Below are 26,235 nucleotides of genomic sequence, written 5' to 3' on the forward strand. Positions count from 1 at the left end.
ATGATAATTGGATTTTGAAAAATTTGGCCTGCTTTGGAAACAAGGATTGGAGAGAAAGTTTCAGTGGAAACACCTAACCAGGAGTGAATTTCCCTCCCAAGGGGTAGATTTCTCTCCCTGTTGTCTCACCTCCATTCTTAACTATGAGTTGTTTGTAAGTTGGATGTTTGTAACTCAGAGACTGCCTGTACACAGATTTGAATGTATTGAATTTCATCATATTTTAAACAGTAAGGAAGTAAAAGGCCCATAAGTAATGAATATTCCAAATACTCAATACTTCTAATACACTGTATATGTGTGTGAGGGGACCTGCATACAAACTGCTATATTTTAAGTGCATATCACTTAAGTGCATATCACATATCAGCTATCATCCAGGATCTAATTCGGGATGAGCGTGCAGATCTGGCATGTATAACGGAGACCTGGCTCGGTGAGGCTGGAGGAGTCAACCTTTCCCAACTTTGTCCACCAGGTTACTCTGTGCAGCACCAATCAAGATCTGGAGGGCAGGGAGGCGGAGTCGCAGTAGTCTATAGGGATTCCATTTCCCTAACCAGGTGCACCATCCCGCAGTCTATCACATTTGAATATGTCCACCTGAGGGTAGGTAGCTGGGGTGATCTCAGGCCTGGCGTTGGAGTCCTGACAGCTCGTAGTGCTGGGGGACTTCAATGTTCATGCAGAGACCATCCTGTCAGGAGCAGCTCAGGACTTCATGGCTATCATGGCAACCATGGGACTGTCCCAACTAGTATCTGGCCCCACTCACAAAGCTGGGCACACACCCAGGGATAGGAGGAAGGTGGTGGTGTGGAGGAGCTGACCATTGCTCCATTGCCATGGACCAACTATCACCTGATCAGGTTTAGGCTTACTGCACCCCCCAACCTCCACGAAGAATTTTAAGTAAGTACATGTTTTCAAATATAAATAACTGAGAAAATATATCAAATTAAACATTGCCCTAAAATTATGTTCTAACTACTCCAATACTACTTCTGATTTTTTTGCCACATAATAAACTAAACTGGAAAATTTACCGTCAGTAATATTTAGATCATCCATGAGATCTGTCTGAAGTTGTAGCTCAGCTTCTCCAAGTATCTTCAGCACTGAATCAGTTGGGCTTTTGCCCCAGACTTTTCGCTGGGGTTCACCAACATCTAGCTTAATAACCTCTCCCAATGTACACACTACAGGGAAATATTAACATGTTTGTACAATATTCACATTTTAAATAATCAAAAAAGTGCTTTTTTCAAGGATAAACAAAGACATAGCTGAAGAAATATTTTTTAAAAAGATCTGAACAAATTTGAAATTTGCACCAAATCTATTTATATTTAAAGTATGTAAAGTGATAATAAAATGGCTTTTAAATGTAGTACTCATTCAAAGCTAAACCATTTCACTACAAACTATTTTCATTCAGATAGAAGTGATTTGATACAAAAAGTTGCAATAGCACATTTTTTTTTAGTAATTCTCTAAGGTGGATCTACACTGTTGATGTAATGTAGTATGATAAGTAAATGAAATAAATGAAATAAATAAATTTATTTCCATGGCTCAATGCTATGGAATCCTGGGAGGCACCAACACTCTTTGGCAGAGAAGGCTACAAACCTTGTAAAACTGCAGTTCCCAGGATTGCATAGCATTGAGCCCTGGCAATTAAAAGTAGTGTCAAACTGCACCAAGGAGGTGTTGGTGCGCTATAGGTTAAAACTAAAATTCTCTTTTGAGCTATTCCTCTGTGGTGACAGCTCCACTGGCTGCCAACACGTCTCTGAGCACAATTCAAAGTGCTGGTTTTGCTCTACAAAGCCCCATATGGCTCTGACTCAGGTTATATGGGTCATGGTAGTTGCAGAAAACTTGCTGACTGGAAGGTAAGCAATTTGAAGGTACAGGTCGGAGTGAGCTCCCACTGTTAGCACCAGCTTCTACCAACCTATCAATTTGAAAGCAATGTGAGTAGATCAAGAGGACCGCTTCGGGAGGAAGGTAAAAGGCACCCATGTAGCCATGCCGGCAAACATGACCAGGAGGGTCTACGGACAACAGCCTCCTCGGCATGGAAAAATGGAACAAACAATTGGGGACTTGTCTTTGGGTAGTTAAAGAAGACAAAAGTAGATTTTGAAATAGCTGAATGAGGAACTTATAAATGTAATAATAAGAATGGAGCCTCCAGTGGCGCAGCAGGTTAAACTGCTCAGCTGCTGAACTTGCTGACCAAAAAGTCAGTGGTTTGAATCCTGGAAGCACAGTGAGCTCCCGTGGTTAGCCCCAGCTTCTTCTAACCTAGCAGTTGGAAAACAGGCAAATGTAAGTAGATTAATAGGTACTGCTCCAGCGGGAAGGTAACGGCACTCCATGTAGTCATGCTGACCACATGACCTACGAAGAGTCTATGGATAATGTCGGCTATTCAGCTTAGAAATGGAGATGAGCAGCACCACTCCCCAGAGCTGGACTCAACTAGACTTAATGTAACGGGGAAACATTTACCTTTACTAATGATAAGGTTAGAGTTTTGTTAGATACTAGTTCCATATGGCATGGTGTCTGAAGTCATGGGTGGTGATGGTTCACGGGTGGGAATAGGGAGGTGGTGGGACTGGGGAAATAATATGTGTATCTCAATTATCGGATTTTGAAGAATGTATGTTTTTTCATATACCACAATAGAAATTTATACAAAAAATAAAATAGAAGTGGAGATGACTAAAATGAGGCTGTCAAACTGTGGATGTATCAAGAAACAATAGTGACATGTTGGAAAAAGACAATAATGCTTAGTAAATTGAAAAGTAGTAGGAAAAGAGACCAAGTTATAGGTAAATCAATTCAATCAAGAAAGCCACCGCCCTATTTAGGGATCAGGGAGGCTGAGGACCGGACCAAGGGTTTTGGAAATGTTTTGTTCATAGAGTTACTGTTAAGTGAAAACCAATTTAATTGCTAACAGCAACTATTACGGTAAGATGAAGCTCAAACAACGTGTCTTACCTTCTATCTCTAATAGGGATTCTTCCATTGTTAATTGTGCAAGTGGAACAACAAGTTCTGCTCCTGCTTCCCATTTCTTACGGTCGGCTACAACTGGACAATTTTCTCCTTGCTCTGGATTACTCTCATCGGCTGCAGTTATCTCACAGGTATCTTTGGATTCATTTTTTTCTTCCACATCTTGCACTTTAAGATTTTGATTCAGTCTTCTAAGAATGTCTCGCTTGTTCTGAAGCAACAAAGAAATAATATGGAAATAATATGGTGTCCAAAATTACAGTGGAAGAACAAAGGAAAGGCCAACTCATTAGGCTTACCTGAATAGCAGCATCGGGCTTCATTTCATTTGGGGTTTCCTGGACAACCACAGCATTTTCATCCTTTAAAGCCAGAACATAATGCAAAAGATTGTTTCAAACACAATAATTACTGGATGTACGAACACTGGTTGGAGGGGATCAATGCTAGCAAATCATTGCAAATCAACAAATGTTTATACATTAATATTACATATTCTTTTTAGGCAAAATTTTAACAAAAACATCAGTCTTTGAAACAAAACAAATTTTCATGCCTCTTTTAAAATGCACACATACAACAGAATGGATCATTATATTAATCCACCACAGATTATGTTTTTTAGAAGCCATAAAAACTAAAATTAAAATCTAGTCTATAATATAATATACTCTGTATATACTTGGGTATAAGCTGACTCGAATATAAGCCGAGGCACCTAATTTTACCACAAAAACCAGGGGAAACGTATTGACTCGAGTATAAGCCGAGGGTGGGAAATACTGCAGCTAGTGGTACATTTCAAAATATAAATAGATACCAATAAAATTACATAACTTGAGGCATCAGTAGGTTAAATGTTTCTGAATATTTACATAAAACTGTAATTTAAGATAAGGTTGTCCCACTCTGATTAAACCATTATTCTAACCTTCTTCAATGTAAATATGCTTACATATCCTTCCAATAATAATAAAGAGAATAAAATAATTTAATACAGAATCACAATACAGTAAAATAATGGAAACGTAATACCAACAGTAATAATAGAGTAAAATAATAAATGCAATAATAACAATAATAATTAGAGTAAAATAATAAATGTAATAAAAATAATAAAGTAAAATAAAGTAAATGTAATAATAATAATAACAGAGTAAAACAATAAATGTAATAATAATATTGGGTAAAAGTAAAGGTTTCCCCTGACATTAAGTCTTGTCATGTCCAACTCTGGGGGTGGTGCTTATCTCCATTTCTAAGCCAAAGAGCTGGCATTGTTCGTAGACACCTCCAAGGTCATGTGGCCAGCATGACTGCATGGAGTGCCATTACTTTCCCGCAGAAGCAGTACCTATTGATCTACCACACTCCTCAACCCCACTCCTCCGATTCGAACCGTCAACCTTTCTGTCAGCAAGTTCAGCAGCTCAGCGGTTTAACCCACTGCACCACCAGCCCCTTGATAATAATAATAGAGTAAAATAATAAAATACATGAAATGATAGATAAAAATAATCGTAATAATAATAAAGGAAAATAATAAATGTAATAAAAACGATAATAACCCAGTAAAATAAAAAATAACTTTGACTCGAGTATGAGCTGAGGGATTTTTTTAGCCTTTAAAAAGGGCTGAAAACCTCGTCTTATACTCAAGTATATACGGTATATATTGGGAAGAAGGAATCTTACGTTAAACTTCCTTCTAAAACCCAATTGCCCAGAATTTCAAAATATATTACCTACCGCACCCACTTCTTTCAAAGCTGATGTCATGGAGATAATTTGTAGAGAACTGGGCTTTGGTATCCTGGTAGGTGAACCTCCCATTTCGTGCTTGCTGTGTGTAGGACTGAGTTCTGCAGCTCTGTTGCCCTGAGGATTCTTTATTCCTTTGGCTAACAGCTGTGGGTTTAATATGAATTAGGCATCCACACATGGGTAGGATCACAACAAAAAGTTAGAGCTAGTACAAAATTGCAGAATTGTGAAGCTTTTTAATGTAATTGAGGAATCTTGTAATATTTCTGAGAAAGAGAAAAGTTGGTAGCATAAGCTTTTGCAGACCAACTCTATTTAATCAGATTTAATCTTCAACAACATAAGATTCCTTTGTGCACTGAGAATTTTTAACTACATTTCACTATTTGTTTTCATCTTTAATTAGCTACATGCTTATTTTACAGTTCAGAAACCACCTTCCCCAAGTTGTGCTTGTTGAGTTTCATCCCTGCACTGCACATATATCATCAAGTTTCCAGACCTCAATGAGTAGCTAAACTAGAGACAGGATTAAGCTGAGGGATTCCTTTCCTCACTTTACCATGCATGTTTCCCAAAAGGGCTTTGCTAGCCACTGTCTCTCCCCCCCCCCCCCCCCCCTTGATGATACAGGAATGGAACTTCCTCTTTAAGTTTTATTGCCCTGGGTTGATCATGTAGTCTCCGCCACTCTCTCTAGACAAAATGTAGCTGCATGGACTTTTTTACTTTTACCTTTTTTAGAAGATGAGATTTAGTAAGTTAGTTCTCTCCAAGACCTTTTCTATCTAGAATGTATTTCTTTTACTTCAATAAATATTTTTGAATCTAAAGTTTTCACTCTGCAATCCTGTGCGATCCTAAGAGTAAAAGCTTAACCCAGTTTCACCACACGTAAGTTTCTTTTGGTTATGAAGTTTACTTCTGGTACTCTGCCATATTTATGGTGGAATTACCCCAACTAAGGGTTATTTTGAGCCTAACAGCTCAGATTCCCCGACAGTGCTAATCCTCAAAATCTATGGGGTCTATCCTCAAAACAGCTGTTGTTGCCTATGCTACAGACACAGAAAGTAATACTTTACTAATGTCATGTTCCTAAGTACAAATCTCATAAATAGATTTCAAAAATCAAAAAGTTTAGCATGTCTTACATGTTCTTCCCAAATTCTCCTCTCTCTTTCATAGGCTTCTTTTCTCTTTCGCTCTAGCTGTTCTTTTAGGAGTGCAGCCCGGGCAAATGCTTGTTCCTTAAAATGTGATAAAAAGGAGTATTTTTGAGTACAAAACACAAGGTTTCTAAATTCAATGAAAACTACATATTTATCAACTGAAACTTTCAATTATATGATATTCTGCAGTGTTTTGTTTTGTTGTTGTTGGTTTTTTTGTATCTTCGACTACAGCCAGTTTTTTGTATCTTCGACTACAGCCAGTTCTCAACTTGTGGTAAACTGGCTGGGATTTCTGGGAGTTGTAGGCCAAAACATCTGGGAACCCACAGGTTGAGAACCACTGACCTAATCCTATATGTACATGGCCTCCTGATATTCACTGGGGTTTGGTTCTAGGAACTGCTGTGTACACCTAAATCCATGAACGCTCAAATCCCATTTTATAAAGTAGTATACTAAAATGGTGTCCCTTATATAAACTGCAAAATTCACGTTAGCTTTCTGAAAAAACTGGAATATTTTCAAGCAGTGGACGGTTGAATCTGTTGATGCTGAGGGCTGATTGTACTTTGAATTTTATGGTACAATAGATGGATAATACTGTGCTAAATCATTGCTAGGGTGAGATATGAGTGTATATTTGTTGCCAATAATTCAAGTAATATAAGAAGTGGATAGTCATCTAGTGAAGTTCAGGATCATGAAAAGAATTTGTGGATCAGCATATTTATTTATTTACCACACTTGTACCCCACCCTTCTCACCCTGAAGGGGACTCAGGGCAGCCTCACAAAGGCAACAATTAGATGCCACATATATTAATAAATAAACAAATGCATTAAAATCCAAAATAATTAAAACATCAAACAATAAAACATCAGTTAAGATCACATGATCCAAGTCATATTCCAGAGCTGATCCGAGTTGTCGTTATGTTATTTGTAATCTCTCATTGCATTCAATTGGCATAGCATTTAATTGAAACCCTTAACAAGGGTTTATGAATTGGTACTTGTGACTGCTTAATATTTTGATATTTCTTTGAACTTCTACCCTGAAAATAGCATGCCTCACTCAGAACCTGTAATAGGTTTGCCTTAAGGTTGGCATATGTAAAAAATACAGAAATAAGGAAGAATATACAAAACTAAGAATAAGAGAAAATCATTTCAGAATTCACACAGCAGAACCCCCCCCCCCCAAATCTAGCCTTTATACCATTACCATAACCATGGATTTCTTTGTAAAGCAGGACTCAAGACCACATTATTTTTACAGACAACATGGGCGATCAAAGATATCAAAAGAACAAAAAAACAGATTATGGAAAAGTTTGGGCATAAGTGTAATGAATCCAATTGACCAACCAGACCCTGAGCCTTCCAGATTTTTAGCATACAAGCTGCTTGTTTCAGAACACAAAATGAAGTTGCTTTTTCATGAATGAACATCCTTAGACAATTTACACACACAAAGTGGGGAAAATTACTTTTTGCATTACATTATGCTGGAGTAGTTTCTGAGTAAAATATAGAAGCTACAGAGTCACAAAAAATACATTATTTTTACAATTACCTTTAGTGCTAGAATCTTTTTCCGCCTTAGTTCCAATTCTTCATTTTGATCAGGTACAGGAGGAGAATCCCCCGTTTCATTCTGCAAAACAGTTACTTAGAAATATCAAATGTATGTATTCTACAGACTGGCTGAAAAACCACAACACTGTAGCTCTCAATTTTATCAGATTGCAAATGTGAATTCTTTAAATTACTCAGTACCTTCTTGCAGTGCTACCACTACTAAAACTATCTCTTTAAATTACTCATTACCTTCTCGCAGTGTTACCACTACTAAAACTATCTCTTCAGAGGAAAAGTATCACCAACTCTGTTGCTCTTAATTCTACATATGTTCATGCTCCATACACTTGTAAACAGATGGATTTAAAGCAGGCATGCAGAACCTATGGCTTTCCAGAATGAAAGGACCAAGGGAGTGACATCTTCAGCCCATCCTCTGGATATCAGCCAGCACTCCAACACCTTAAATCAAGAAATAGTTTTCTGAGATCTACAGTGTTTTTCTTGTAAGAGACAGTAAGAGCACCTAAAGCTTCAGAGAGCTTCTGTTCAACCATTTCAAAGTTCCCTGTTTGGGCGGTGATGGCACTGTCATCAGCATAGATGAAATTCTCTGTCCCTTCTGGCAATGGTTGGTCATTTGTGTAAATGTTAAATATTGATGGAGCAAGCACGCTGCCCTGAGGCAGGCCGTTCTTCTGTTTTCACCATCTGCTCTGAAATTCAACCCAAAAGCTCCTTTTTCATAGCAATTTTTTCTATGAAGCAGGTGAGGTGATAGTCCTTTGTGATATGTAAGTTTTTTCTCAGGAGAAGACAATGGTTTACAGTATCATAGGCTGCTGACAGGTTTATGGAGTTGGGGTCCCAAACACCTGGAGGGCTACAGGTTGTGAAGGATGCTTTAAACTATAATAAAAGTCTTGAGTGAAAGCTAAAGGCATCTTTCTATATCGTATTAGGTTCAAAACCATTTTGGAATCATGAGACTCACCAAATGTTGTTGGGAGTAATTTTCAGGTGAAAATTGAATTAAAAAGAATTTTAAAACCATTTGGGAATTAGGGGAGATTGTGGAGGACTAGGAAGTGTAAAAGTGGGGTTGGGGGGCAGCATGTGGCCTGCACTTTCCCTGCTTCTGCATTACAGCTTCAAGTACACTGATGAGATAAAAAGCCTGTGCTTCAAGAGCTAGGGAATCAAGAAGGTTTCCATTCTGCACTACATGAGAATCAGTGGATGTCAACAGGATGAGACAGAAGAATCAATTTAGCTGATTTGGCAAAACACAGGAGAGTTATTTTGAGGACAAAACAAAAACAAAAAATTCGTATCTAAAACAAACTACAAATCATCAAAAAACGTTTTCAACCTGCCTTTTCTCCACGAAGTTTAGCTTTAATTTGCTGGCGTTCGTTGAAGTTTTGAAGTCTAATTTGTCTTAATCTTGCCAAGTATTCCTGAGAGAACATAAAATCAAAGAGGTGTTTCTGTGAGACTGACGTTGCAATAATACAGATATTTAGCAAAACACATACATCTCTCACAAAGTGGCAAATTAATGGGACAACTCTTTGACAGAAGAGTAGCACCACTACATTTCTATGTGAATCCAAGTGACTCAACCGATCCATCACTATGGACCAGGAAGTGTGGAGCAGTTATAGCTATGAAAGGCAATGAAGGCTAATTGTGCTGCAAACGAAGATGGATGGTTCATTTCTGGTGACAGACTTAGGTTATTCATCAAAGGGACATTTCTAGAAACTGCCTGTGATACTAATTAGAATTCTTTAATTATACATGACAATCCATGCAGAAAAATGAGGCAGGAAACAGGGGGTTCTATACGTGTGTAATGAAGGCAGCAAGCATGCAAGAAGCATACCTCTTCCTCCTTGTTTCTCGTTTTCCTTCCTCTTGAAGATATGGACCTGCCTCCATAGATAGCTGCCAGGTTTTGCACTGTGCCCTGTTCACCATTTTAATGTATTAAATTCAAGAATAGTGGGGGGCCATCACATAATCTAGCCTAATATTTATCAACATTTCAATAGTCATGATCAAGGAATAGTTTCCTATGATAAAGCAGAATGAATTCGTAAATAGTAGCTTATTACCCAAGTTTGATCTCTTTGTGTGTGCGTTTCATCATGTAGGTATACCTTTAAAATTGTCTGATCTGTTGGGATTAGAATGCTATACACCATTCTTATAAGGATAGATATATGTGCTAATGGGGACTTTAGTAAAAAAGTTAAAGGTTTCCTCTGACATTAAGTCAACTTGTGTCTGACTCTAGGGGGTGGTGCTCATCTTCATTTCTAAGCCGAAGAGCCAGCGTTGTCCATAGACATCTCCAAGGTCATGTGACCAGCATAACTGTATGGAGCGATGTTACCTTCCTGCACAAGCGGTATCTATTGATCTACTCACATTTGCCTGTTTTCGAAATGCTAGGTTGGTAGAAGCTGGGGCTAACAGTAGGAGCTCACCCTGCTCTCTGGATTCAAACTACCAACCTTTTGTTCAGTAGCTCAGCAGTTTAACCTACTGTGCCACCATGGGGCCCTTTTAAAGGCAAACACTGTATTTTTTTAAAATGCCAAATGTTTTCACATTAAAGTAAATAATGTAATAAATAATAATATAATAAATCTTTTTTTTTCTATCCCGCTTTTTTCCCTAACGGTACCCAATAAATAAATAATTAAATGTTGAAATAAATAACATTCCATTGTAACATATTTTAAGGCCTTTCCTCCAGTGGCATATCACTTTGAATGCTTTTCCATAAATTTTAAATTGATTTCCGACATATATTATAGACATTAAGTCAGCTTTAAAATTAAGCATTTGAATAAATTTAAGAGGGGGATATTGGGGAAAGCTGATGGCTTGGACACAATGCTATATGTAGGTGCAAATAATGGAAACGTTTTAAAAATTAGACAATTTTCAAATGACAAACTCCCCCTCCGCTCATATTAAAGATTTTTTGTGTGTGTCAGGAGCGATTTGAGAAACTGCAAGTCGCTTCTGGTGTGAGAGAATTGGCTGTCTGCACAGACGTTGCCCAGGGGTTGCCGGATGTTTCTGATGTTTTACCATCCTTGTGGGAGGCTTCTCTCGTGTCCCTGCATGGGGAGCCATAGGTGACAGAGGGAGCTCATCCGCACTCTCCCTAGATTTGAACCTGTGACCTGTCGGTCTTCGGTCCTGCCAGCACAAGGGTTTAACCCACTGCGCCACCGGAGGCTCCTCAATTTAAGATTATCCATTGTTCTAGGCTGCAGTTCCCCATATTTCACTCTTGACAAGATCTCTAATTCCTTCTTCCTATCACACTTTCATACAACATAGAATAAATATATTGGGCAACACACATTTTGGTGCCTCAAATGTTAGACCTGTTTCTCAGTATGTTTGACCTGTTGATTCCAAAAATGGCACTTTTCTTCATCTACTCTGGACAATCAGGATAACCATAACTAGAGTTGATGCAGTCTATCCAATTCATTTTTTCTGAATAGAGCCCCCGGTGGCGCAATGGGTTAAACCCTTGTGCTGGCAGGACTGCAGACCGAAAAGTCGGCGATTCAAATCCGGGGAGCGGGGTGAGCTCTGGTCTGTCAGCTCCAGCTTCTCGGGCGGGTAGATGAGAGACGCCTCCCACAGGATGGTAACACATCCATGCGTCCCCTGAGCAACGTCCTTGCAGATGGCCAATTCTCTCACACCAGAAGCGACTTGAACTTACTCCTGATATGAAAAAAAATTCCAGGAACAGGCCAAAAATCAAGATACCAAGAATATTTTTTTTGTTGGACTAATGTGGAACTGATAGGGTAAGGAAAGTGCAATGTTGGTTGTGTGAGTTGATTTACACTTATGCAGATATTAGATGCAAGCTCAAGTTGCTCTTTTTATAACCGATTGCTGGTTCATTTCAGTCTGAACAACATGGGGCAGCATTCACTATATCAGAGATGGAAAGAAGAAAAGGACAAAATGCTAGAAAACAATGAATATTCACATGGCAGGGGCTATATTTTCATAGTTGTTTTCATAGTTGTCCCTTCTATGAGAAGTTCAGCAATGCTCTTTCATATACAGATAGCTGCCATTAGTCTGTATGTATCACATGCTTTTGGCTATTACAAAAAGAACAATGGGCTACTTTACACGAACATTCCTCTGCATAAACCAGAGAAGACAGAAACATCAGGCCAACACTCACTTGATGCTGTATATGCCTTTATCACATATACACTACATTATCTATTAGCAAACAGTTTAAGCATGAACAGTAAATGTATGTAATATAACGTGAATGTGCAATGAAGGATCCACAATTAGAAAATCAAATAATCTATAAGAAAAAGGTAAAGGTTTCTCCTTGACATTAAATCTAGTTGTGTTCGACTCTGGGAGGTGGTGCTCATCTCCATTTCTAAGCTGAAGAACCAGAGTTGTGTGTAGATGCCTCTTAGGTTATGTGGCTGGTATGACTAAACGGAGCGCTGTTACTTTCCCACCAGAGTGGTACCTATTGATCTACTCACATTTGCATGTTTTTGAACTGCTAGGTTGGCAGGAGCTGGGGCTAATAGCGGGAGTTCAACCCACTCTCTGGATTCGAGCCACCAACCTTTCGGTCAATAAGATCAGCAGCTCAGCGGTTTAACCTGCTGCGCCACCTGGTGTCCTATATATGAGAGCTATTCTATAAAAAAGGCATTAAAGCTTCTAAATTTTGAATTTGAGTGTTAAACCCCACCCACTAAAAATTATCAATTTGCACTGAGAAAATGGAAATTTCTTTGTTTGCTCAGCTCCTGAACTACATATCAGCACAAAAAACCAAAGCTATGTTCATTATGTAAGCAAGAAGAGAAAGGGGGAAAATGTTCTATTCACATGAAACACAAAAACCACAGTTTCATGGTATACAAGTGACCTAGAATGAATCCTAGTTCCCTTTTACACTGCCATATAAAATCCAGATTATTTGATCTGAACTGGATCATATGGGCAGTGTCAACTCATATAATTCAAAGCAAATAATGTGGAATTATATGGTAGTTTAGAAGGGGCTCTAATCTTTTGTGCTCCATCACTTCCTCTTTCTTAAGTGCTGGGGACAAAACTAGAAGCTTCCGCTTTTAATTTTAAGCAAATCACAGCTTCTTATGATGACTGTGGCTTCTTTAACAATGAAAATCTCATATTCTATTTCATGTGTCACAGGAGTGGGAAAGAGGAAAAATGTGACGCCCAACAGACTCATTAGTGTTTGCTCATGTAGTAGGAAATCATGGTTTCTTTTCTTGTTCCAAATCAATTAAACCATGGAATAGTAAAACAGTTACGTTTTACATGAAATTTGCCTCAAATAATTTTATGGTAATGAAGTGAATTAAAAGACCTGTAGAATAGACTCTTTAAAACAGGTTGCTAAAACAGTAGCTGGTTCAAGAGAATGAACTAGGCTCCAGTTCAACAAGTCCTGGGTACCAACATCCATACTAACATTGCAGGACTTTTCTCCTTGACAGGAGCTTGCCATGCTGCATGAAAACCAGCCACTAAATCTTGGTATACAATCAGGAAAGCTCTTGTGTCGCAAAAGAACTTAACAGGAAGAATGAGAAATCTGGTTGCAGAAATATTTTAATTTATCATATATACTCAAGCATAAGCTGAGTTTTCAGTCCTTTAAGGATGAAAAAGCCCCCTCGGCTTATTCTTGAGTCAAGTTTATTTAATATTGTACTCTGTTATTATTATTTTTACTACATTTATTAGTTTACTCTAATTATTATTATTATTACTATTATTACATTTATTATTTTACTCCCATTATTGTTATTACATTTATTATTTTATTCTATTATTATTGTTGGTATTACATTTATTACTTTACCTTATTATTATTGGAAGGATACGTAAGCACATTTACAGAGTTCAACAGTCTTATCTTAAATTACAGTTTATGTAAATATTCAAAAACATTTCACCTACTGATGCCTCAATTAATGTCGTTTTGTTGGTATCTATTTTTATTTTGAAATTTACGAGTAGCTTCTCCATTTCCCACCCTCGACTTATACTCGAGTCAATATGTTTTCCCAGTTTTTTGTGGTAAAATTAGATGCCTCGGCTTATATTCAGGTTGGCTTATACTCGAGTATATACAGTACACCAAATGCAAAGGCTGTCTTCTCAGATGTAAGCCTTACCACGTTTAAAGGAACTTACTTCCAAATACGTATGGGCTAAATTGAAGCTGTAAAGGCAATGCTTTGGGTTTTACACGAATTGCGAACCTCTATCTAGTGGTGCCAACCACAACACAAAGTAAAATACAAACTCAATAAAGAAAGGAAAATACTGGCTCAGTATTTAAAGTGATCCAGGTATTCGGAATAAGTAGACTTAAAAACAGAGACCATTTTCATTCATGGACTGCTCTCACAAAAGGCTGTTCCCTGTTATCTCACTGTAGAAGTATCAATACCTTCTGCAAGTTCATGTAAGAGCTAACCATCAAAAAGGCAATTCAAGCACTTGTACACTAGGAATGCCAAATGTCCTACCATGTGTCCTTCAGCACGAGCTTTATTCTGCATGGCTTCTCGCTTCCGTTGCCAGAATTCCTCAACTTGTTTAGCTCTTTCTCCGGCTACCCATACTTTTTGCCTAAGGACCACATTTGAAGATTTTAATTTACTAATTCTCTGACAAACATTATAACTGGAAAAAAGTAATAGAGAGGAGAATAAAAACACCTCTATTTTAACGTTCCAAGAGACTGGGGAAAAGAAAATGTAAGAAAGAAGTCCTCAGCACCAGTTAACAATTCACTAATCAGGAAAACCACATATGGTGCAAAAGGGCATCAATCATATCACCGATCTATATTAAAACTTGTTTGAGATGGAAAATATGCAGCATGTAATGGGTACAGACCTCTTTCTAGTGAGAAACTGTTCTGATTGCATAATAAAATGCTAATCTATGCACATAATAAAAGTGAAATATGTATGTGTGTGCGTGGCTGGGCTGTCCAGACAAGCTCCTGCCTCCACAAACAGTTATAACTACTCACGAGACACCAATGGCCCTCCCTCCAATGACATTGCAGTGCCGTAAACATGTACAAGAGCCCTACCAATGTCCTAAACAAACACTATACTGCCTAACCCCCAAGTGAAGGCTTTCATGCGGGGAAATTTCATCCAAGATGTTCTGTTTTAACTCTACCACAGTCATCCCAGTGTTTCTGACTCTCTCCACTGGTGTGGAATTTGCATGACCCCACCCACTGCCTCTCCCATAACCCTTTCCTATTCTTTTCTATGGCACACAGCAAACTGAGGAATTGATCAGCAACTGAACATACTAGAGAGGTTTGTGGAAATTTTACAATGATTTATAGGAGTTGTAAATACTGTTCAATCTAAGAGCATTCTGAACTCCACCAATGATGGACCTGGAATTAACTTGACACACAGAAGCCCCATGACCAACAAAAATATACTGGAGATCTTTGAAGGGATTTATAGGAGTTGTAGTTCACCTACATGCAGCATGCACTATGAACCCAAATAATGATGGATTTGGACCAAACTTGGCATGCATATCCAATATGCCCAAATTTGAATACTGGTGGGTTTTGGGGGAATTGGCATGGACATTTTGGAATTGTAGGTACTGGGATTTATAGTTCACCTGCAATCAATGAGCACAATGAACTCCACCAAAGATGGAATTGGACAAAACTTGGCACAGAAAGCCCCCATGACCAGCAAAAAATACTGGAGGTATTTGGGGAAAATTCACCTTGATTTGAGAGAGTTGTAGTTCACCTGCATCCATCCAAACACTGATAGATCTGGACCAAACTAGGCACACATACCTGATATGTTAAAATTTAATTACTGGAGGGGTTTGAGGGGAACTGACCTTCCTTTCTGGGAGTTGTAATTCACACACAGTCAAAGAAACTGTGACCTCCACTGATGATGGACCTGGACCAAACTTGGCAAACAGAACCCCCAAGACCAGCTGAACCTACTGTAGGGATTTGAAAGGACTGACTCAACATAGTGGGAGTTGTAGTTTACCCTACAGCCAGGGATCACAGTGAACCCCACTAATGATGCATGTAGAGCAAACTTGCCCAACATAACAAACTTTAAGTACTGATGGAGTTTCCTGGGGTTAACCTGGTATGATGTGAGTTGTAGTTCACCCACAACCTTATGCATTTTGTACAATTAAAATTGATTTTCAAATAACCTGGGCAAAGCTGAGTACCCAAGCTAGGATATTATATAAATAACATAGTCCAATCTACAAGTCAGTCAAAAGAGAATCAGGCATTTGCTTGTTTTTACACTTTAAAAATCAGTACTGAAATTAACAACAAAAAGAGAACAATGATGCTTTAGGAAACACAGGCAATAGTTTTATACTGTACACTGACCATCATTATACAGATGGTAGACTTCTATAACAAACAGGAATTACAGAAATACTGTCTGTGAACCCTTTTCTGTATTTGCTAATAAATTCACTATGGATACAACTAAATGTACCATCACACCAACCTGTTTGCATTGACCTGTCTGGATACCTCCTCTAATCTTTTCATTCTTCTTCTAATTGTATCAGCATCAGGTCCATTAGGAACTCCTGCTTGAACTGTGGATGGAAGCCCCCTGCAAATAAATACAGCATTTTTAATTGTTTTTGCCTGGAATTATATGTTCTTTATTTTGAATGAATGTACACATACCTTTCAGCAGGCTCTTGAACAGGTTTTTCTTTCAATTCAGCATCTTTCCCCTCTGTTACTTTATTATTTTCCCTTTGTTGCTGTATCTGATCAAAAATAGCATGGTAGTGTTCATATGGTCCTCGACAAGGCACCGGTGAAGGCACAATAGCTCCTCCGCCACCAAAAAAATGGGCCTAAAATTTTTAAAAAGCATGTTCTCATGTTCAACTTTTAACAAGCACCATATTTAAGACAACACAAATCTGATATTTTTTTAAAAACCAGTGTAAAATAACACTTTTGCAGAAAATGTAGCAGCGAATGGTACAACATGATTTTCATTTAAATGTATTGGTTATTTACCTAGCAGCAGCAGATAGCCCACAGATGAGCAAACCGGCCCTCCCGATGTTTTGGACTTAAACTCCCACAATTCCTAACAGCCTCAGGCCCTTTGCATTTCGCCTTCAGCTTTTGCAGCTGAGGGGGAAATGGAAGGGGCCTGAGGTTTAGGGATTGTGGGAGTTGAAGTTCAAAACATCTGGTGGGCCAAAGTTTGCCCATGCCTGCGATAGCCTGTGCAAATATTACTATCATCATCACACAGCTTCCTTGAAAGAAATGCAAAAGAAAGTCTGCTTGCACACATAACATTGCACATTACTGATCTTACTAGAACCCCCTTTAGCCAGAAGACAGAAATCTCAATACTTGCTGATACATGTTTCAAGATCTGTTCCCATTTTTAAAAAATGTGTGTTTTCAAGTCATTTCTGACTTATGATGTTCCCAAGGCAAACCTATCATGGATTTTTCTGAGGGTGAGAACACAGAACTTGTCTAAGGTCATTCAGTGGGTTTCCATGGCCGAGCAGGAAATAAAACCTCCAGAGGTTGCAGTCCAATGCTCAATTAAATACCATGATGGGGATCGCACCATGCTCACTCTATCCTAAATTTATCTATCAAAAATAAATCCATTTAATAAATGTTATTTGATCAGGATATTGACCAAACATAACAACAGTTTTGTTAATAGAAGTGTGGCTTCAAGTTGTTGGAAATAACAGCCTTCTCAAGCCTCCACTAATTATTTGTTATGTATATAAGGTAATTGCTTATTTTATTGTATGTGTGTATTGGTTTGCAATTTTACCTAACCTCTTTGTTGTGGGAGGGGCTGCAGACCATGTGATCAGAACTAGACATATTTACACTCAGGCTCCATTTTAGTTTGTAAAAGCCATTCGACTCTTAGAGAGTGGAAGCCATTTGTTTGCTTTAGACATCAGTGTGTGTGTTTGCATCAGTAGAAGTGAGTATAGTTTGATTTTTAAAAGACTACAGGAACTGTTTGTTTTGGACTTCAGTAGGAACTTCCTGTAATCGTACACCCTCTATCCTATATTTGCTTACTCAGAAACATTAGTATGCTATATAGTATGCTATACAGAAGCCATTAGGCTCAATTGGACTATGGACTATTGAGTCTAAGAAAGATGCCCTGTGTTACCTACACAGAGAAACTAGTTAAAATCCTATTGTAACTGGATCAATAAGAAAAATGTCTGTATGCTGTATGCATGTTTTGTGAGTAAAAACTCTCCTACTTTTAAAGAAGACTGTTTATTTTGTGTCTTGAGAGTATGATTTAAAGGTAAATATTTTTTAAGTGAAAGTAGATGTTTTCGGGAAACTAAAGGAACACTTCTGAAACTCTGCTGAATATATATGAGGTTTTTTGTGCATTGGCATATCTTTGTCCCTAACAGTTTAAAGACATACACTGTGAACCGCCCTGAGCCCTCTTCGGGGTCGAGAAGGGCAGTATACAAATACTGTAAATAAATAATAAATAGCACCTAGGTACCTCTGTTTAACGGCTGAGAGACCTAGTTGCCTTGCATGAATGCTGGTGAACGCCATTTTTCAAAAGGTTGTGACTTCTAACAAGGTCATGCCTTTCCAGTGACCAGTGGTTTTCCAAAAAAGGTTATAAATCCCATTTCCCAAATGGTTATGAAGATCCACATTTTCCAAAACAAGTTGTCTCTAACTTATGGCTAGTCTATCACAATTTGTTATTCAGAGGATATTTCCTATTCCTTTTCTCTTATACTGAGAAAGGACTACTTGTCCTAGGTCAAACAGTTTCCCCCATGAGTGGCGATTTAAACACTGGTCTATGGAGGTTGTTGTCAAACCACTACATAACTGAGAAAAACTGTACATAGTTAATACATTTATACTGTATTTCACACATATACATGGACAATCCCTCTGAAGACTCATATTGGATTACTTTAAGTCAATATCTGAATATTTAAAGGGAATATTCCATTGTCTCTCATGTGATCTTGCAATCAACACAAATAATAGCTAGAATTCTATTTAAGTGGTGGAGTAAATAACTATTGCTATTTAACAAGGAAGTGCTGATCACTGGGAGTTATTGCTTAAAAAGAACAAAAGTGTCAGAGTATATTAAGCAGCAGCTCCCCACCTTGGTTTCACCACTTCCACTAGTGCTGAGTACATTCCTCCATCCTTGCTCCCTGGCTCTGTTAATTCGTTCCATCTACAAAAAAGGAAGAAATGAAAACTAGATTCTAAAAAAGGTTAATGCCTCTGTCAATTCAACTTCACAATGAAAAACTTCAAAGTGAGCATTTTACCCTCTCTTTCTCAAGTCTTCTCATCTGCTCCGCTTTCATGAAACTGATCTGTAAAATTAAGGACCTTTATGAATTCATAGCACATAATAACAACAATAATCATAATCATAATCATCATTCTAAGCAGCAACTACATTATCTAAGGATTAAAAAAATGTACCTGTTCACGCCGCCGTCTTTCCTTTTCAAAAACCTCTAGCCTTCTCTTTTTAACAGCATCCTGGAAAACAAATAAGCATTGAAGCCACAAGCCTTTACTTCAACAGGATGAGGTGAGGATGTCTAATCCTTTATGAGAAACAGTCTGATTTATACATATATAAAGTCAGAAGAAATTGAGTAGAAGGAAATAAGGAGGAAAGGTTTGAAGGCTTTGTTTTGTATTCAAAAGCTTTTGGCTTAGTTTCCTTAGTTTTCATGTTTTATACCTCAAACATTTTCCTCCCTTCTTCAATTGGTTTCCCTTTCTTCACTGCAGGTGGAGGGGCCTAAATAAAGAGTGAAACTACAAATTAGCACAATCATATCATATATGCTAGAAGGTAACTGAGAGTGCAGAAGGAGCGAGATGACTACACCCGTTTATAAAATTAACTTTCCAAGCTTGCTGTAACTGTACACCCTCCATCCTATATTTACTTACTGAGAAACAAATCTCACTTTGTTCAATAAAGCTTTTTAAAATGCAATTGTCTGTAAGATTATAGTTCTGTAGAATAGTTATATGCCTGCCCCCCACCCCCAAATTCAATTCAATGGTATTTACTCCCAAGCAAAAGCATACACAGAAATACTCTAGCCTTAGCAGATTCTCAAGACAGACACGACTTATTTTCCTTCTCCATCACTTATCTGAATGTCAGTAACATAGGCAAGAACAGAATAGTGACAGGAACACTTTTAAGCAGTAAGTATCTTTAAAGTTGTTTGAAAAACAGAAAATGAATGGAAATCTAATTCAAAAACAGTTATTAGACATTTATATTTGGAAATGCTATCATAAAAACATTTTCTTTGGTATAACAAATTGCTATATATAATTGCAGATTGCACATTTCTCCTTCTGATGTTAATTAATTGATAATACTGTTTTAAATGATTAATGATGTTGTACTGTGTTGTTGATACTGGTTGTTAACCGCTCTGAGTCGCCTGATTGCTGAGAAGAGCGGTATACAAGTGAAGTAAATAATAATAATAATAATAATGATAATTCAATCATATACAGTAGAATCTCGTTTATCCAACATAAATGGGTTGGCAGAACATTGGATAAGCGAAAATGTTGCATAATAAGGAGGGATTAAAGAAAAGCCTATTAAATATCAAATTATGTTATGATTTTACAAATTAAGCACCAAAACGTCATGTTTTACAACAAATCAACAGAAAAAGCAATTCAATACACAATAATGTTATGTAGTAATTACTGTATTTACGAATTTAGCACCAAAACATCACAATGTATTGAAACAGCTGTAGATCCAGGCAGGAGGCAGACTGCGTTGGATAATACAGAACGTTGGATGAGAAAAGGCTGGATAAGCGAGACTCTACTGTAGTCATTATCTATCTATCTATACATACATTACATATATATGCATAATACAATAATATATAATATAATGATATAAAAAGTAAAAAAAATATGTATGTGTGTATGTGGCTGGGGTGTCAATTTACACAGACAAGCTCCCGCCTCCACGAACAGTTATAGCTCAGGAGACACCAATGGATCTCCCTCCAATGACATTGCAGGTTATAGTGAGCACAGTGAACATGTCCTGCCAATGCCCTCCACAAACACAATGCTGCCTACCACCCAAGTGAAGGCTTTCATACAGGAACAATTTCATCCTAGATTTTCTGTTTTTCCTCCATTACAGGCATCCCAGTGTTTCTGACTTTCCTCACTGGTGTGAAATTTGCATGATCCTCCCCACTGCCTCTCCGATAACCCTTTCCTACCTTTTCCTATTGCACACAGCAAACAGAGGATCAGCAACTGAACATACTGGAGGGGTTTTGAGGGCCTGACTAAACATGATGGAAGTTGTAGTTTACCCTGCATCAAGACAGAGCACTGTGACCCCCTTTGACAATGTACTTGGACCACATTTGGCACACAGAACCCCCATGACCAACAAAAGATATTGGAGAGGTTTGCAAGGATTTCACCTTGATTTACAGGAGTTGTGGGAACTGGTTTATAGTTCACTTGCAATTAAAGACCACTTTGAACCCCACCAACAACGGACTTGTAAATAACTTGGCACACATAAACTTCATAACCAATGAGAAATACTGGAGAAGTCTGAAGGGAATTCACCTTGATTTACAGGAGTTGTAGGTACTAGGATTTATAGTTCACCTGTAAACAAAGACTACTCTGAACCTCACCAATGATGGACCTGAATCAAACTTGGCACACAGAACCCTCATAACCAACTGAACCTACTGGAGGATTTTGAGGGGACTGACTCACTATGTTGGGAGTTGTAGTTCACCCTGCAGCCAGAGACCACACTGAACCCCACCAAATTAAGTACTGATGGAGTTTCAGAGGGTTGAGCTGGTATGATGTGAGTTGTAGTTCACCCACAACCTTATGCATTTTGTAAAATTAAAAAATGACTTTTTCAAATATCCCAGGCAATGCTGGATAAGGGTAACCAAGCTAGTTTAAAATATTTAAGTCAGTACTCCACATTCACTGAGGTTAGGGGGTGTAGTTCTCCCAAAAATAGAGACAAAACTCTTACCTGTGAATAAAAAGCACTATCTTTTTTGATCTAAGAGAACATGTCTCTAGGAATATCTAAGTCTTCAATTTTATGGTCTACTTCAACAAAATCAATTTCTAAAGTTACACTGGATGACTTAAGAGATACCATATTAATCAAATCCAAAAACAATCAACTCTGCAAAAATTAAATGCAAAAAGGTAGACGGCCAATCATATATCCTCCATTTCCTCCCCAACAATGGGAAACTCAAAGCAATTTTCAAAGTGATAATAATGTTAGTGTGTTTTAGCATGAAGTAGGGGAGGAGGATAATGCAGTAGTATCTTTGAAACCAGTTAGGCCATACGTGGACAAACTAAGGCCGGATGTTGCCCACTGGGTGCCTACCTCAGGGCCATCTCATTTTCCCTGTCCTCTTGAAATAAGGATGTGGCACCTCGTTGCATCCTTATGCAGAAAGGTCGGAGAAGAAAGGCATGCAGCAGCTGAGAGCCTTCTGAAACACCCTCAGCCACCACGTGTCTTGCTCTCTTCCTGACATAAAGACGGTGCAAGCAGCCCTGTACTTATGATGGGAGTATGGCTTGAAGAAGGCAGGCAGTGGTTGAGACCCCTCCAGAGTACTATTAGACATTGCCTGTCTTGCCCTCCTCCCAGCATAATGCTGAGAGGACAGCCTGAAGATCGAGGGATGAGTACTGGGGAGGAGTATTGGGGCAATGTCTCATTTTCTCCTGACTTAAGGGTGGGGTGAGAATCCCTGTCCTGATACTGGGGAGGAGTATTGGGGCAATGTCTCATTTTCTCCTGACTTAAGGGTGGGGTGAGCATCCCTGTCCTGATACCAGGAAGACAACCTATGATCTGGGTCCTGCCCCATCCCCTTCTGGTCCCTCCCTCTCCCAGGCCCATCCCACCCAGCGTGTGCCCAACCACCTTCCCTCTCAGCCTGGCCTGGCCCAGCCCTCCTGGCCGAGCCCACAATGCAGCCCCAAGGCAAAAAAAGTTTGCCCATGCTTGAGTTAGGCTCAACGGTGCTATTGGACTAGTTCACTGCCCATTTCCTACTTCCCATTTTATGATAGAACACTGAAAAGTGGCTAACAACATGAACACTATTTAATACGACACACAAAAAAGCTCAAGCCATCAGAAATGTCTATCGTGCCAAAAGGGCATACTCTAGAAGGGTCTACAAGCCTTGGGGAGAAATCAGATGGGTCTCTGAGATGCCATAACAAAATTACCACCATCCATGTTTCCACCAACAATTATATCTATTCTGGCAATGACGAAGGGCTTCCCCATGCACCCTAAATACAATTGAATTGTATCAAATGGAATAATTTTTATTTACTTTTATTTTGCCTTCTCTTTATGGCTCCATGCATATGTTATCTACACAATGGCCTGTGGGACAGGTTATGTTAAGAGGGTGCAACTGACTCAGATCTACCCAATGAGCTTCATAACCAAGTGAGACCGATCTCTCCAGCTGCACCCTGAAATATATCTTTTTAAAGTATCCATGCTCCAACCATGAATCAAAGAGTTCAAATAAAATACACAATGGAGTTGACTACTGGAGCTTAAATATTCATGCACTTGTACCCCTTATACCAGTGGTTCTCAACCTGTGGGTCTCCAGGTGTTTTGACCTACAACTCTCAAAAATCCCAGCCAGGGTTAAATAAAACACTCTTAAACTTCTAGGTCTGTTACAAGCCCTAGTCTGGATTTCATTTTATACAGTCCAGGATTATGTACATTCCCATATGGATAATATGCTGGATGCTATTGCTGGATGCTGTGTGTGAACAAGTTCCACAATCTACTTGAAAAACTAGTTATGCGCTTTCTTCTCATTCATTCAAGGGAATTTGCAGACATAACAACAGCCATGACAACTAAACCACAAAACACACTCAGAAAGATATTTTTTTTGCTTTATGACTGAATACTGTCTCACCTGTCTACATTTATTTAAAGGCTTCTCATAGAACTTTTTAGCTGCATCCCCAGATTTTTTAAACATTAAAGGCACTCCGTATTTAGCAGCAGGTTTTGTAATTTTCTGAGCAGGTGCAGCAGTGGCGAGGTGTGGTCCTTGAGCCGGTCTCTTTGCTGTGTGTGAGAAAAAGGAAAAATGCCAATGCTTTGTATAACACTTCTGTAATACATTTCCTGATAAGTGATATCAAAAGGAAGTTTTGAAGGCATTCTTATAGTTAGATTTTATGCAGAGTCAAGTATGCTAATTACAATGTGCACAAACCGATAAGAAAAGACTGACAAGTCTGAATAAGGCATACTGTTAGTTCTCTCTTACTTTGCTACAAATGAGTAAAATGAAATGTCCTTTCAAGAGTCTGCCTCCTAATGTGTAAAAATCAATTCTCACCTATACACCTAGCAAATATAGCTTAGGTAAACGTAAAGGTTTTCCCCTGACATTAAGTCCAGTCGTGTCCAACTCTGGGAATTGGGGCTCATCTCCATATCTACGCTGAAGAGCCAGCATTGTCCGCAGACACCTGCAAGGTCATATGGACGGCATGACCGCATGGAGCACCGTTACCTTCCTGCCGGAGCGGTACCTATTGATCTATTCACATTTGCATGTTTTCGAACTGCTAGGTTCGCAGAAGCTGGGGCTAACTGCAGGAGCTCACCCCACTTCCTGGATTTGAACCGCCAACCTTTCGGTCAGCAAGTTTAGCAGCTCTGCGGTTAAACCCACTGCACCACCAGGGGTTCCACGATAGCCTAGCAACATCCTTTTTTTAAAAAATGTTATAACTGCAATTTAGAACTAAATAGAATAAACCATGAGGCCTTTTCTAACTGAGCGATCGAAACCAGTCACTATAAATACGCTTACAGAAATTTGCATTCATGTTTTATCCTGTATTTAGGAAACAAGCATGGAAGCTAAAATGTGAGGAAACATCCTCCTAATTGCATGTTTTGATTGAAGTGACACACAGAAAACTTGTCGTATATTACCTGGTCCAGCATGAGGTCCAAACTTCTGGAATTGTTTATGGCTGAATTCTTCTGCTATGAGCTAAAAAGAACCAATTTCATGTTATAAAACAGATAGACAAACATTATTACAAATTAGGATTAGTTATATAGACAGGTTGTTCATATTAGAAGAAAAGCTGTTAACATTAAAATCCAGTCTGATTTAGGATTTGAATGGATCCTGTTAGAAATCCTTTGGTTAGTTCACATGGAAGATTGCCAAGGAATACCAGGTGCTGTAGGTATATTTCAGAGGAATAATCTTATAAAGCTACCTCTGAATATTCCTTGTTAAACAAAACCCTACAAAATTTATAAAATTGTCATAAATCAACAGGCAACAAACCTGCTAGAAGGAAGATGCCTCCCCTTACACTCTGCCTTGAGCCTACCCAGAGGGCAATATTCTGATGGAAACAGCTTACTCCATCTGTGAAGGCCTTGTGTGTAGTTTCGAACCCGAGAAAATGACTAATAATTAGGGCAGGATGATTATTCACATACTGTTTTGTTAACCCAGGATATGAATCCCTAGGGAGACCGAATACACTTCATGCAAGAGTATCAGGTTATCAAAAATATTAAAAATGAACTAGGTATTTTTAAATACAAAAATGTGAGTCAAGCACTAAGGAGAGGGAGTAGGCCAAAGCATGTTAAGAGTTAGTGGGCAAAAGCTGATATCGTCCTGAGGAGTGTGAGATAAACCTCTGTATGAGAGAAACCTCGTGTGAGAAAGCTACAGTGTGAAGGCTGCTGTTTGTAAAGCTACTGTGTATTTGTTTATTTGTGCTATGGAAACCTTGTTGTTGTAAATAGTGCAACCATGTTTTACTACAAAGAAAAGCCTCCTATGGAAGATATAATATTGGTCTGTGTGTTTTTGTTCTTTTTATCACTTTGGGCCACTGGTGCTGGGTCACGTTGGTGCTAATAAGTTACTCTGCTGTAAATTTATGAGGAGAGTCTTTTGTTAATAAGCTCACTCGCCCAACAGAGGTCATATTTATATCTGGATGTGTGTGTCATTCCCAAGAATTATACGTGGCACAGTATTCTAGTGTAAGTATGTGATATGCCACTGCTATTCTATAGGAAATTATTTTATAAAAATAGTAAAATACTAATAAGAAAAAGGGTAAGTATATACCTGTGGTGTGAGAAATTTTTCAATGCGTTTAACTATGAAGACTTTCTCCAATATGGAGTTGACAGATGGTCTATCCCTAGGATTTCTTTTGAACAACAGCGAAATCAGGCTCCGGAGTTCATGGGAATAATGCGTCGAAACAGGAGGAAATGATCCAGAGATTATCTTGAGTACCAGATTCTTCATATTACCAGCTTCAAACTACAGAATAAATACAAATTGTACATACCAAAGATGAATGTGCAATGATATACAACAGACAATGATAAGCAGGGCTTGTATGATTACATTAG

The 26,235-nt window shown here is 38.5% G+C and overlaps 1 protein-coding gene across 3 annotated transcripts in view; it reads right to left on the bottom strand.

The window, feature by feature from the left end:
• Nucleotides 1-26,235, bottom strand: part of NEK1 (NIMA related kinase 1) — a 58,901-nt gene that overhangs the window by 23,149 nt on the left and 9,517 nt on the right. The window contains exons 9-26 of one of the 3 annotated variants that reach the window (XM_060778721.2): nucleotides 25,943-26,143; nucleotides 24,772-24,832; nucleotides 23,735-23,889; nucleotides 19,447-19,506; nucleotides 19,179-19,238; nucleotides 19,019-19,066; nucleotides 18,847-18,921; nucleotides 16,362-16,537; nucleotides 16,174-16,284; nucleotides 14,158-14,260; nucleotides 9,447-9,530; nucleotides 8,935-9,018; nucleotides 7,554-7,634; nucleotides 5,958-6,053; nucleotides 4,789-4,947; nucleotides 3,339-3,401; nucleotides 3,022-3,250; nucleotides 1,047-1,199 (exon numbers count right to left, since the gene is read on the bottom strand). In XM_060778721.2, coding sequence (XP_060634704.2) covers nucleotides 1,047-1,199; nucleotides 3,022-3,250; nucleotides 3,339-3,401; nucleotides 4,789-4,947; nucleotides 5,958-6,053; nucleotides 7,554-7,634; nucleotides 8,935-9,018; nucleotides 9,447-9,530; nucleotides 14,158-14,260; nucleotides 16,174-16,284; nucleotides 16,362-16,537; nucleotides 18,847-18,921; nucleotides 19,019-19,066; nucleotides 19,179-19,238; nucleotides 19,447-19,506; nucleotides 23,735-23,889; nucleotides 24,772-24,832; nucleotides 25,943-26,143 — 1,999 coding nt within the window. The remainder of the gene's footprint in view (nucleotides 1-1,046; nucleotides 1,200-3,021; nucleotides 3,251-3,338; nucleotides 3,402-4,788; nucleotides 4,948-5,957; nucleotides 6,054-7,553; nucleotides 7,635-8,934; nucleotides 9,019-9,446; nucleotides 9,531-14,157; nucleotides 14,261-16,173; nucleotides 16,285-16,361; nucleotides 16,538-18,846; nucleotides 18,922-19,018; nucleotides 19,067-19,178; nucleotides 19,239-19,446; nucleotides 19,507-23,734; nucleotides 23,890-24,771; nucleotides 24,833-25,942; nucleotides 26,144-26,235) is intronic. The other 2 variants (XM_060778722.2, XM_060778723.2) reach the window with 2 other exon arrangements.

The sequence above is a fragment of the Anolis sagrei genome, chromosome 5 (assembly GCF_037176765.1).
Source record: "Anolis sagrei isolate rAnoSag1 chromosome 5, rAnoSag1.mat, whole genome shotgun sequence".
NCBI classification, from domain to species: domain Eukaryota; kingdom Metazoa; phylum Chordata; class Lepidosauria; order Squamata; family Dactyloidae; genus Anolis; species Anolis sagrei.